The sequence below is a fragment of the Chiloscyllium plagiosum genome, unplaced genomic scaffold (genome assembly GCF_037043375.1).
Source record: "Chiloscyllium plagiosum isolate Xiang-an unplaced genomic scaffold, Cpla_swu_hap1 HiC_scaffold_2, whole genome shotgun sequence".
Taxonomy (NCBI): Eukaryota; Metazoa; Chordata; class Chondrichthyes; order Orectolobiformes; family Hemiscylliidae; genus Chiloscyllium; species Chiloscyllium plagiosum.
In genome coordinates, this window is record NW_028270140.1 from 35,598,724 (window position 1) to 35,612,010 (window position 13,287).

Below are 13,287 nucleotides of genomic sequence, written 5' to 3' on the forward strand. Positions count from 1 at the left end.
AGTGTTTTCAGGCTACCTGTCTGAGAGACAGCATAGGCAAATAATGATGAGATGATGCATTATCCTTTTAGTAATTCTTTGGAATTTTTATGATTTTTAGCATTAAAAAGCAGTGATAGTGATAATAGCTTCCTCGAGCATTGCAGTCCATATGATGAAGGAGCTTGTTATGATCGGTTAGGAAGACAGTCCCAGGAGCAATGAAGGAGTAGCTAATATGTCAGTGTCATGTGACTTTGAAGCAAAGTTTGTTGTATGCAGGCTGCTGTGCGAATGTTTCCAGGTGGTGGAGATTATAGGTTTGGATCGTGCTTCAAAAGAAGTTTTTGAAATATTCTTTCCTGCATGATGTACTTGTCCCCATTGTTTTGTTGTGGATAGATCTTTAGGCTAATTAATGGGATGTTAATCTTTAAGCTAATTGATGGTAGCTGTACCCATCCTAACAAATAGAGAGTTTCTCATCATTTTTTTGTCTCGTACTTTAGTGATGGCCGAGATACATTCTAGAATCTGGGGCGGGCACACTCACCGCAGAACATCTAGCTTCAGTCACCTTCTCTATTACTCAACGTTTATGTGTCTGTTCCAGTTTTGTCACTGGTGAATGGAATATTGATAAGGAAGGACTCCGTATTAGTTGTGCCAAATATCATGAGATGGTTAGACTTTTTCTTGTGGTTGTCTGAAACTTCTGTGACCTGAATATTACTGAGCACTTATCACCCCATGCCTCCATGTTGTCCAGGACTAGATGCATGTGGCGCAGCCTGCTTCATTACCTAAGGATTTGCCAGTGGAATCTATTGGTTTCCATTTTTGGTCGGCAATTCTAATGAGATTGGGAACCGTGGTTCTAGCGAAACCCAAACTGATATCACCGAGTCAGTTATTTGTGAGTAAATGACATCTGAAAGCATTGTTGATGGCGTCTTCCTTTGCTGATGGCTTGGAGTGGCTTGATGGAGGAATAGCTGAATTGATTAGATTTATCTTACTTTTTGGAGAGGAGATAAGGCTGGGAAATATTCCACTTTTGTTCTTCAATGTTGTCGTCATAAATGTACAGGAACAGCTTTGCAAAGGGTATGGTAAATTCTTCACTACAATAAGGGTATGATCTTCGCTCTGTCCAGTGTCATTAATGTTATATGTGAGAGCAACAAAGTAACAGACTTTTCACGTTCTATTTTCTATAGAGCCCTGAAACACAGCATGGAGCATTGCTGGCTTTAGGATATATGATAGGACGGTACCTGGCCAGAAAGAAGAGAGCAAATTTAGAAATCCAAGATATGGAACATTCGGATACTGAAGAACCACTGGAAGACCAACTAATCCAGTCTACTACGGAAATAATTGGTAATTAACTTACAGTATAAATCTGTACAGTGTTATTATAGTTTTATTTGTGAGAGCACCCAATTGAGCTATTCAACAATTTTACTAGTTATGAATTTTGTTGCCCAGTGGTTTCTTTTTATCTTGATTGGGTGCAATTTAAGCTACGATTTGTCAAAAATATTTTTGAAAGATTGAGGATGTTTGAATTTCCACTGGACATTGAGACAAGTTCTTAATTGTGGTCTTGCTTGGTAGTGTTTAACCAGAATGGTATCAAAAGGCATAATTCCAGTGTTTACCATTTGAAACCTTGCCTGAAAGGGACAATTCCAAATGGTTGTTAGCGGTATAAACACCTTGTACTCTTACTTCTTCCATTTTTTATGTATTTACTCCTATGGTAGTGGCTGGGGGAACCATAGAATGCTGACCATGCCTGTGCTGTTGCTTTTATCATTGTTGAGAGACACATCTCAGTTTGCAGACCTGTATACAGTATTGTCCCGCATGTATAACCCCCGACATTTACCTGTACAGCCACATAGAACATAGAATTGTACAGCACAGGAACAGGTCCTTCAGCTTACAATGTTGTGCCAAATGTGACATCAAAGTAAACTAATCCCTTCTACCTGCAGTTGTTCCATATCCCTCCATTCCTTGCACATGAAGCATATCAGCAGCCTTTAAGCATTGAATTGTTTGAAAAACAGAAGTGTGGTGCAGACTAGTAAGCACAGTCTTGGTGACTACAGATTCCTCTACCATTCTGGATGTAAAGTGGCAACTTCATGAATAATGCAGCTGCTACAAGACGCATGCAATCCTTCCATGTAATATATGCTCCTGGAGTTATAATTACTGAGAGCCAAACATTAAGGGCAGTGTTTCTTTCTAAATCGTTAATCTTATTATCATATCTTGAGACTGATTGATAGCTTTATCTTTTCTTTTAAAGTATGGCAGCTAACATATGTATCAGGTGCATGTGCAATGTTTTAAACAAAGATCTTTCAGCTTCATTTTTAGATGATGCATCCCCTTCACTGGCCATGGCTGCTTGTGTAGCAATTGGTGAAATTGGAAGAAACGGTGCTTTACCAATCATAAATGAAGGGCCTGGGTTCACAAAACTGCACTTGGTGGAAAGCTTGCTAGCTAAAATTCGCTCAGGCAAGGAGAGTAACAAGGTGAGAGTCAGCCTTTCTACCTTGTGCTTTTTTGTTTGGACCAAACACAGACAGCAGTTATTGAGTGTATCTTTCTCATTGGTCACTTGATCATTTTCATGAGAAATTTAATACATTTTGACATGTCTTCAAGGCTCTATTCTTAAGTTTTCCTCACGTGTTTAAACACAGGCACAGTCGCAGACTGGTACTTTCCAGATGATACCTCACAGAATATCATTACCCACAAAGTAACATTGAACATGCAGATTCCCTTATCACTCAGAATAGATTGAAACAAATCATGTTTCTAAATAGGTTCCCTTCATCTCGTTTTGCTGAGACACTAAGGATTTGAAATTACACAATGAGATTTTAGCATTTTAGGACTGTTACTTTTCAGTTATCTCCTACATTAAACAAAGCATTTAGCTAATGATTATCTTCAGGTGGGGATTCATACAAACCTGCTAAGTGTTTGTATTACCATTGTGAAGTCACACATTTTAAAGGGTCAGGTTTTGGAATCAATGTATGCAAATTAACTTGTTAATCTTACTCCAAATTAATACTCAATGTAAAACAATATTATATTCTACTCTAACAAATTATGATTCTAGTCTAACAAGTTTTGAAGTATACTGTGGTACAGAGCAGAAAGGAGTTCATTCAACCAGTCATATCTCTGTGGTAGGTTAAGACCATAAGACATAGGAGTGGAAGTAAGGCCATTCGGCCCATCGAGTCCACTCCGCCATTCAATCATGGCTGATGCGCATTTCAGCTCCACTTACCAGCGTTCTCCCCGTAGTCCTTAATTCGTCTAGACAACAAGAATCTATCAATCTCGGCCTTGAAGACATTTAGCGTCCCGGCTTCCACTGCACTCCGTGGCAATGAATTCCACAGGCCCACCACTCTCTGGCTGAAGAAATGTCTCCGCATTTCAGTTCTGAAATGACCCCCTCTAATTCTAAGGCTGTGTCCACGGGTCCTAGTCTCCTCGTTTAACTGAAACAATTTCCTAGCATCCACCTTTTCCAAGCCATGTATTATTTTGTACGTCTCTATTAAGTCTCCCCTTAATCTTCTAAACTCCAACGAATACAATCCCAGTATCCTCAGCCGTTCCTCATATGTTAGACCTGTCATTCCAGGGATCATCCGTGTGAATCTCCGCTGGACACGTTCCAGTGCCAGTATGTCCTTCCTGAGGTGTGGGGATCAAAACTGGACACAGTACTCCAAATGGGGCCTAACCAGAGCTTTATAAAGTCTTAGTAGTACATCTCTGCTTTTATATTCCAACCCTCTTGAGATAAGAGACAACATTGCATTCGCTTTCTTAATCACGGACTCAACCTGCATGTTTACCTTTAGAGAATCCTCGACTAGCACTCCCAGATCCCTTTGTGCTTTGGCTTTATTAATTTTCTCACCATTTAGAAAGTAGTCTATGCTTTTATTCTTTTTGCCAAAGTGCAAGACCTCGCACTTGCTCACGTTAAATTCCATCAGCCATTTCCTGGACCACTCTCCCAACCTGTCTAGATCCTTCTGTAGCCTCCCCACTTCCTCAGTACTACCTGCCTGTCCACCTAACTTCGTATCATCGGCAAACTTCGCTAGAATGCCCCCGGTTCCCTCATCCAAATCATTAATATATAATGCGAACAGCTGTGGCCCCAGCACCGAACCCTGCGGGACACCGCTCGTCACCGGCTGCCATTCCGAAAAAGAACCTTTTATCCCAACTCTCTGCCTTCTGTTAGACAGCCAATCCTCAATCCATCCCAGCAGCTCACCTCGAACACCATGGGCCCTCACCTTGCTCAGCAGCCTCCCGTGTGGCACCTTATCAAAGGCCTTTTGAAAGTCTAGATAGACCACATCCACTGGGTTTCCCTGGTCTAACCTACTTGTTACCTCTTCAAAAAATTTCAACAGGTTTGTCAGGCATGACCTCCCTTTACTAAATCCATGTTGACTTGTTCTAATCAGACTCTGCTCTTCCAAGAATTTAGAAACCTCATCCTTAATGATGGATTCTAGAACTTTACCAACAACCGAGGTTAAGCTGATTGGCCTATAATTTTCCATCTTTTGCCTTGATCCTTTCTTGAACAAGGGGGTTACAACAGCCATCTTCCAATCATCCGGGACCTTTCCTGACTCCAGTGACTCTTGAAAGATCTCAACCAATGCCTCTGCTATTTCCTCAGCCACCTCTCTCAGAACTCTAGGGTGTATCCCATCGGGGCCAGGAGATTTATCAATTTTAAGACTTTTTAACTTTTCTAGCACTATCTCTTTCGTAATGGCAACCATACTCAACTCAGCCCCGTGACACCCTTTAATTTTTGGGATATTACTCATGTCTTCCACTGTGAAGACTGACGCAAAGTACTTGTTAAGTTCTCCTGCTATTTCCTTATCTCCCATCACTAGGCTTCCTGCATCAGTTTGAAGTGGCCCAATGTCTACTTTTGCCTGTCGTTTGTTTCTTATGTACTGAAAGAAACTTTTACTATTATTTCTAATATTACTGGCTAGCCTACCTTCATATTTGATCCTCTCCTTTCTTATTACACTCTTTGTTATCCTCTGTTTGCTTTTGTATCCTTCCCAATCTTCTGATTTCCCACTGTTCTTAGCCACTTTATAGGATCTCTCTTTTTCTTTAATACATTTCCTGACTTCCTTTGTCAGCCAAGGTTGTCTAATCCCTCCCCGGTTAATCTTTCTTTTCTTGGGAATGAACCTCTGTACAGTGTCCTCAATTATACCTACAAACTCCTGCCATTTTTGCTCTACTGTCTTCCCGGTTAGCCTCTGCTTCCAGTCTATTTTAGTCAGTTCCTCTCTCATGCCCTCATAATTACCTTTATTCAACTGTAACACCATTACATCCGATTTTGCCTTCTCCCTTTCAAACTCCAGACTGAACTCTATCATATTATGGTCACTACTTCCTAAGGGTTCCCTTACTTTAAGATCTTTTATAGAGTCTGGTTCATTGCAAAGCACTAGGTCCAGAATAGCCTGCTCTCTTGTGGGCTCCATGACAAGCTGTCCCAAAAAGCCATCCTGTAAGCATTCCATGAATTCCCTTTCTTTAGATCCACTAACAACATTATTTACCCAGTCCACCTGCATATTGAAGTCTCCCATGATCAATGTAACCTTGCCTTTCTGACATGCCTTCTCTATTTCCCGGTACATGTTGCGTCCCTGGTCCTGACCACTGTTAGGAGGTCTATACACAACTCCAATTATGTTTTTTTTGCCTTTGTGGTTCCTCAATTCCACCCCACAAACTCCACATCATCCGACGCTATGTCATTCAATACCATAGATTTAATTTTGTTCTTAAAGGTTTTTGAAGGTTGTTACTTCAAAAGTGGTGCATATGGAAGATGGTCAAGCACTGAAGTCCATACAGTGAGTAGCCATAAGGTTGACTCATTGCATAAAGAATCTGATTTATGAGGAAGTGTGGAAAAAACCTGGGCTTTTTTATTACCTTCCTAATCATCAGAAACATTGCTCACTTTAGATGTGCTTTTGTGGTGATAGATGAAACAGAGAAAACATCATCCTCAACTGTCAATCATTCATCACATCTCGTTATTAATTAAAACTGCCATGCAATTATGTTCTTTTCTGTAGATGAAGGAGCGAGCAGTGCAGACACTGGGTTACTTGCCTGTTGGTGATGGTGATTTTCCTCATCAAAAGAAGCTCTTGCAAGGATTGATGAGTTCAGTTGAGGTAACCATTGTACTAAACATACAGTGAGAGCCGAGTATCTCTTCAGATCTGAACTGTGCAGTTTCATTTGTGAATTTCAGTTTGTATTCATCCTCGATTTCCAAGTGACAGTGTCAAGATGGAAAGAGTTGCCTAGCTTTAGAAGCTCTTGAGATCGTGATCACAAGTTTTTTTCTTGAACCACTACTGTCTGTGAGATGGATGTACTCTTGTGCTGTTTGATAGGAAGTAGAGATTTTTAAAAACGTTCTTGAGATATGGGTATCAAAATCAACACCAGTTTTTGTTACTTTTATTGAACCATTGCACTTAAGTGGTACCTGTGTCATACTGGGTTCTGGTTCAGCAATGATAAAGGAACAAAAGTATATATCCAAGTCAGGGTTGTACCTGAGATGTGGAGATGGTTCGACGGAGCCTACTGTTCCAGTCCTCCTTGGTGTTGCAAGTTGGGGAATTGCTGCGCAGCATCTTGTGTGTTGTCAGCTTCAAGTTAAAATCAAAATGTTTTGAATGTGGATGTGTTTGAATGTCACAAACTGTATTATAATTTCAAAAATTGTTGATCAAAAGGCACTTAATATCAGTGATTGGATCATTTCAGCACTTCCTCCAGAAAATGTTGTCATTCCCTGAATCCACAATATGTTGGTAGGTGTTTCATTCACCTGGACATTCACCTTCAGAACTCCAATTCAATCTTCACTCCATTGTACCAGCTGGAACCTCACTGTAGTCACTCCCATAGCTAACAGAACCAGAATGTAGCCACCACTCTTCAAAGAATCAGCCAAGAATAAAACAAATTATAAATTATGGCAATACCTGTATGTTTATTCTTGTATGTGTTTTGAATTAAAGCTCAATGTTGGGCTGTCCTGTTCCACTTGGTACATCTCATATCAAGTGTAGGTTTTCAGACCAGTAATAAGAGACAAAGAAAAAACTCAACTGCCACTTCACCATGCGACACAGCTATATCTCAATGTACCTCTGCCTGCCAGATGCAGTTCAGCAGGTACAGTCATTATAGTGTTAACCTTGACTCTGTGGAAATGCTCTCACTTCTGAATCAGAAGGCCATAAGTTTAGTTGCCCCCAAATCAAGAGTTGAGCAGAAAATCAAGACACATACTCCAATGGAACAATGAACATGTGCTACACTGCTGGAGCTGCCTTTAAGTTGAGACATTAAGTTAAGGCCCCTTCTGCCCTCTTGGTTGACTATGAAAGATCCCACAGCTGCTACTTCAAACAAAAGCAGAGTTCTTCCCCAGTGCCCTGGCCACTTTATACCCAGCTAAAACAAATTCCCTGATCATTATCACATTGTCGGTTGTGGAAGCTTTCAGTGCACAAATGATCTATTACCCTTACAGCACAACAGTGACAACACATCCACAAGTTTCAATGGTTATGTAAGGCACTAGAAATATGCATATTTATCTTTCCTGGTCTTTCACTTCTGCTGAAGTTAGCCCTTTGAGCTGCCAAAAGGATCACTATAGATGGGCTCAACTTACCTTTAGTGTTAACCCCTCCAAAGCTGGGTTTGTGGCTAATTCTGAGGATGCCATCTATTGCAAGTATAGAGGCTTAGAGTTGTCTGTTGATCAGTTAGATAGGCAAGATTGATGTCATTATGCTCTTATGAATGTGGACAGCCCCAAACCATAAGGTTTTCCATTATCCTCCGCAATCAAAATCACAAGTTATAAGTCTAAATTTATTTATTCTTCTCAGGCCAAACAAATAGAGCTGCAGTTCACAGTTGGAGAAGCAATCACCAGTGCTGCATTAGGGACAAATTCTCTAGCAGCTCGCGATCTGTGGGTGGTTGCTGAGGAGGAATATACCCCTCCAGTTGGTAAGTTGTATGTACTCAAAATTTAATCACTTTGTGACAATTTCTGTCAACCTTTAGGGAAATGAATGAATTTTAATGGTGATAATGCAAGATGAGATTGGGTATTTTGTTGCGTGTGGCTAACTAAAATAGAGCTCTCACATTAAAAGTATGAACTTGAATTCTGTTTATTGTTATCTTTTCGAGCATAATAATGTGTAGTTACAAATATTACAAAGAAAACTGATCTGTCTTTGAAATGGGCACATTTTACAAAATGGCTTCCAAAAGCTACCATGACTACTTGTGTGAATTCAACTGGAGTTAAAGACAGGCTATCACACTGTTATCTTAAGAATTATTCAAAAAGTGTTACTATTTCAAGGATTTCAGGGCTATTTATTAACCCTTCAAAAGTTGTGAAGACCTGAAGCTTTTGTCCTGTTGAACAGAAGATAGGACATTACAACAAATTCTAACATAATTAACTTTACTGTGTGAACAATTCTTCATCCACAGTTAATGGATACAACCATTTTGTTTGATTGTGATAAAATTCAACTGATCCAGTCATTTTGTAAGGCAAGCCTCAATGCCATGAAAAAGAAATCTTGAAATGGTGCCTGCTTCTCCGCAGAGAGGCATAGAAAGACACACAAGAAAGAAAAATAGCAAGCTAAAGGAACTATTGTATTGATCCAGACTATCAAAAGGCACATCTTGCAGGGCCATTAAAAATTATGCAAAAGAGCCTTCACCTTCATCCCTACTTCTGTTAAATCTTTGTATATGAACATTAACTGATAACTTCATTTTTTTTTTACTTAAGTAACTACAGTAATCTTTGTTATTGTGATAGAAAGTGGGACTGTTATGGATTTTTGCAACCATGTTTGGCTATATGTTAGCAGCAGATCAAATAATAATGTGAATATGATCTGCTTCAGCTTTAGTTACTATAGCTTTCAGATTATGACCATCATTAAAATTTTGGTTCAAAACTATCGTTCTCTTCTAAATATCACAGAATCACAAATTGTTATAGCTTACGGAGGCCATTCGCATATTCTCCCACCCTCCTGTAAAGAAGGATGTATTCATGTAGTTTGGATATGTTTCACTAGCTCACCTGCAAATTTCAATGATTTTTTTGTTTAAATCCTCAGCTATTAAAGTAAATGATGTTGTCCCATGGGTTCTGGATGAAATCCTAAAGAAATATATCATTAGTTCTAATCCCCATGTCCGCCAGGCTTCCTGTATCTGGCTTTTGTCGCTGGTGAAAAAGCTGAGCCAACACAAGGAGATCAAGGTAAATTTTAAAAATAATTCAAAACTTTCCAAAACAGCTAAATACTGTGAGGTTTCTCTGTTGATTAATATTGTGAAATTTTGAACATAATATAGCAATCTTTTTTAATTATAATGATGGGATACAGGCAGTGCTGAATTATGATTAAGATGATAAAAATGATTTTTTCAGAGCGTATTCAATAAAAAATGTTTAATTTCATCCTGTGAATGAATAAAGTAAAATGCTAAGTAGCAATCATAATTTCAGTTTCAAAATTGAAAAGCCATCATTGATATTTGCCTATGGTGAGGAATTTAAAAGCAGTTTTTTATATCAGATCTCAGTTTGTAGCAGTACTGCAGCTTATTTTAAATAATGGATTTTTCTTAAATCTGAAGCAATCTTGTGTATACTTATATAATAATATTTTCTTTACAGTCTCATTTAAAGGAAATTCAGAATGCATTCATTTCTATTTTATCTGAGAATGATGGTAAGTTACTGTTTTTAATCTTGCTTGTGCTTTTACTCTCACTCATCAGAACATATTGGGGAAAAGCATCAGTTGTAAAAGTTAAGCTACTTTTGATACTGGCACAATGGTATAAGTTGTACTGTCAGCATTACAACTTTAAATATTTGTTCTTCATGAACTTTCTCACCAGCAGTATGTATGTTTCTATGCAGTTTCTATATATTATTGTCTGCTCCTGCAAATCATAAGTGTGCAGTAATGTTCTCAAATTTAGTAATGGGGATGTAGAAGCTTATTTATTTGTCTTTCTACTTGAAGTTTTTTTTAATTCAATTTAGTTTTGTTCAGAATTGATTACTGCACTGAATACATCACATTCTGATATGAATAAAGAGGCTATGTCTGTCTCCACCACAACTGCAGGGTCACACTCACATGCATGCAGTCCAAAGAAAAGGGCCATTCATAACATTGAACAATTCAAAGATATTTTAACAAGTGCAGCACCTACAAAATGCATACTTTTTCAAATGCTTTTTTGATATGCGGAGTCTTAAATATTGTGTTATCTTACCCTGCCAACCTACTGCCACGATTTAGTATTGCTGTTTTCAGAGAATATTATACCCCAGAACACCAGTTAAATACCCTGGGATTATGATTTGCTGTTATCCCATTACCAACCTAGTTGGCACTGTGGCTGCAGACATCTCATTGTTTTCCTGCAGCTCACCACCTTTCTTCCTCTGTGTTTGCCACTGGCTGCAAGCAAGACAGCAGAGAATGGCAATGAGGCATCCAAAGTGGAACAGCCAGCGAGATAGCAAATAGGGCAGCCACCAAAACAGTGAATGAGCTGCCAAACAGGGGAATGAATGAAGTTGCAAGTCAAATGGCCACAAGGTGGTGAGCATTCAGTGGGTACCCAACAATGACATCAACAGTACTGTGCATGTGCCAACTTCCACCTAGGTATGCTATGATTATATCAGCACCACTGGTTTCCTGTTACAGTGCATCAACAAGAGATGTGATCAATAATCTTAGTTGGCCAGCCGTTTTGTGGGACAGCATATATATCTCCGTTACCAGAAGAAATTTAATCAGTTACCAGGCATTGCAGTAAGACAGCACCTAATTAATATCATCCAGTGAAGAAAGCTGGTGATTCTAATACTAGAACTAGGGAATCTATTACAGTCTGTATTGAAATTTATTGAAATTAACCTGTAGAGCTACTCATTAAATAATTAATGCTTTATGATGATTTATTTGTCTAATTAACATTGTAGAGCTTAGTCAAGATGTGGCATCTAAAGGTCTTGGATTGGTGTACGAACTGGGCAGTGAACAGGATCAGCAGGAGCTAGTATCAATTCTTGTGGAAACACTTATGACTGGGAAGCGGTAAGCTACATCTTTAAGTTAAGTTATTTTAAGAAGTTAAGTATCTTATAACTACACTCTATACCAAAGATTTAAACAGGAAGATGTCAGTGATTTACGTTTGAAACACTTGTCTTTACTAATGCCATTTTATTCTTCCGTACATCCCCAGCATGTTGCTATGTGCAAAGATTTGATCCTTTGATTATTAGTGCATAATATATTTGCATTTTTTGTTCCTCAAAAAACTGTTAATGTTATTCAATCACATGAATAGATTCAGAACTTTGCAACAAATCCTGAATTGACTGTCTTGCTTCAAAATATTTTCCTTTGTAATTGCTTATTTTAAATTTCCGGAGCTGGTTCGTTTTCAGGTAATTATTTTGGAATGTATAATCGGTTTTGAATATATTGCGGTCATTGGTCAATACTGTTGACTTATTTCAATTACTGACCATCTATAATTCCTCTTACAGGATTAAACAAGGTTTGTCTGAAGACACTGAAGTGTTTCAAGGAAATGTAATGGGAAATACTCCTGATGGGTAAGAAAGACTAGCAATTATGATTAACATTCTGCAATTTGTGACATCGAATGAAATGATCATTCATGAAACTCCATGTTATCATTCATGTTGCATTAGAACAGCAAAATATTTATGGAGCAAATTTTAAATACAGATTTGGATGATTTTTTTCTTGCATATTTACATAGAATTTACAATACAATACAATAGGTCTTTTGACATGAGTCCTTGTCAGCTCTTGCCCTATCAAAAATTCTTTCTATTCCTTTCTCTCATGTATTTATCTAGCTTGTTTTAATGCATCTATGAAATTCACTTTAGTTACTCCTAACTGAAGTAAGTTCCACTCACAAAGTAAACATTTTCTCCAGAATTTTGTGTTAGGTTTATTGGTGGCTATCAAGTTTTGGTCTTTATCAAATTTTCTAAAATTATTAAAATCATGATAAAATTGCTCCAGATTCAGAAATTCTAGATGAGCTTGATTAGCAGGTTCGATCTGCTGTTTTCATCTAGTTTTGACATCTTAAGTCAAGCGTGACTATTTCTAGAGGAATTCTTGTGACAGAAGTAGAGCATTATTTATCACTTTAAAAAGGTTAGTGGATAAGGAACATAGGAGGGCAATGTGTCACCAGGGAACATGCCTTCCAGGGTTCATATGTTTTCTCCTTGAAAAATTCGAAGAATAATTAGTAAACAAATAAAAAAGAATGTGGACGTCCATAGTTGAACACCCAAAGTTGAATATGATTAATAGATACTCACAACTTAACAGGAACTCACAATGTGACTGGATCCACTTCAGTAGAGGATGTGATTCATTAGTAAAAATTGCTAGTTCAAGCATTTCTGGGTTTTAGAAAGTTGAAGTAAAAAAAGATGTGTACGTTGTAGCTTTAAAATACTGCACTTGAATGTTGATGAGAACTTAGACGTGCTATTGAAGATTTTTGTTTTGCACTTATCAGGGCAGTTGGAAGAATCCAAATTTCGTGCAGAGCAAAACAAATTTTACTGCTTTCATGCAACTAGAGTGGATGTACCAGTGAAGAATGCAGTGGTCCCTGCTGCGGTTCCCACCAATCAGAGCTGACTTGCCTTTTTGAGTTTAAGCAAGGTTGAGGGAATAATTTCCTTGGTGCATTTTCGATGGCAATGCTTCCACCAATCAGAGTTTACTTGCCAAACAATCATCACCCTTTTTCTCAATACTTAGTTTGAAATTTGGTACTCTTGGATCAATCCTGATGAGTGCAAGCTTAAGATCTTAAATAGCATGTCTCCTTTCTCAGCAGTATTGCTGGATGATGTACAAAGTTAATTTAACCAGGCTGTCCAAAGAAGAAAAAAGCAACTCTGTAGCGTATCACAGAATAGGAAAGGAATAAATAAATAGTAAAAGAAAATAACTGAGTTCACTACAGCTTTGTATGAAATGAAAGGGAATATAAAGCTGGAGAAAGGCATAG

The 13,287-nt window shown here is 38.3% G+C and overlaps 1 protein-coding gene across 1 annotated transcript in view; it reads left to right on the forward strand.

Annotated features, from left to right (window-relative positions):
• ecpas (Ecm29 proteasome adaptor and scaffold) overlaps positions 1–13,287 on the forward strand; it is a 114,535-nt gene that overhangs the window by 62,435 nt on the left and 38,813 nt on the right. The window contains exons 21-28 of the mRNA XM_043716135.2: positions 1,200–1,362; positions 2,362–2,534; positions 6,183–6,284; positions 8,028–8,151; positions 9,297–9,442; positions 9,863–9,917; positions 11,192–11,306; positions 11,765–11,833. Of these exons, the coding sequence (XP_043572070.1) occupies positions 1,200–1,362; positions 2,362–2,534; positions 6,183–6,284; positions 8,028–8,151; positions 9,297–9,442; positions 9,863–9,917; positions 11,192–11,306; positions 11,765–11,833 (947 nt within the window). The remainder of the gene's footprint in view (positions 1–1,199; positions 1,363–2,361; positions 2,535–6,182; positions 6,285–8,027; positions 8,152–9,296; positions 9,443–9,862; positions 9,918–11,191; positions 11,307–11,764; positions 11,834–13,287) is intronic.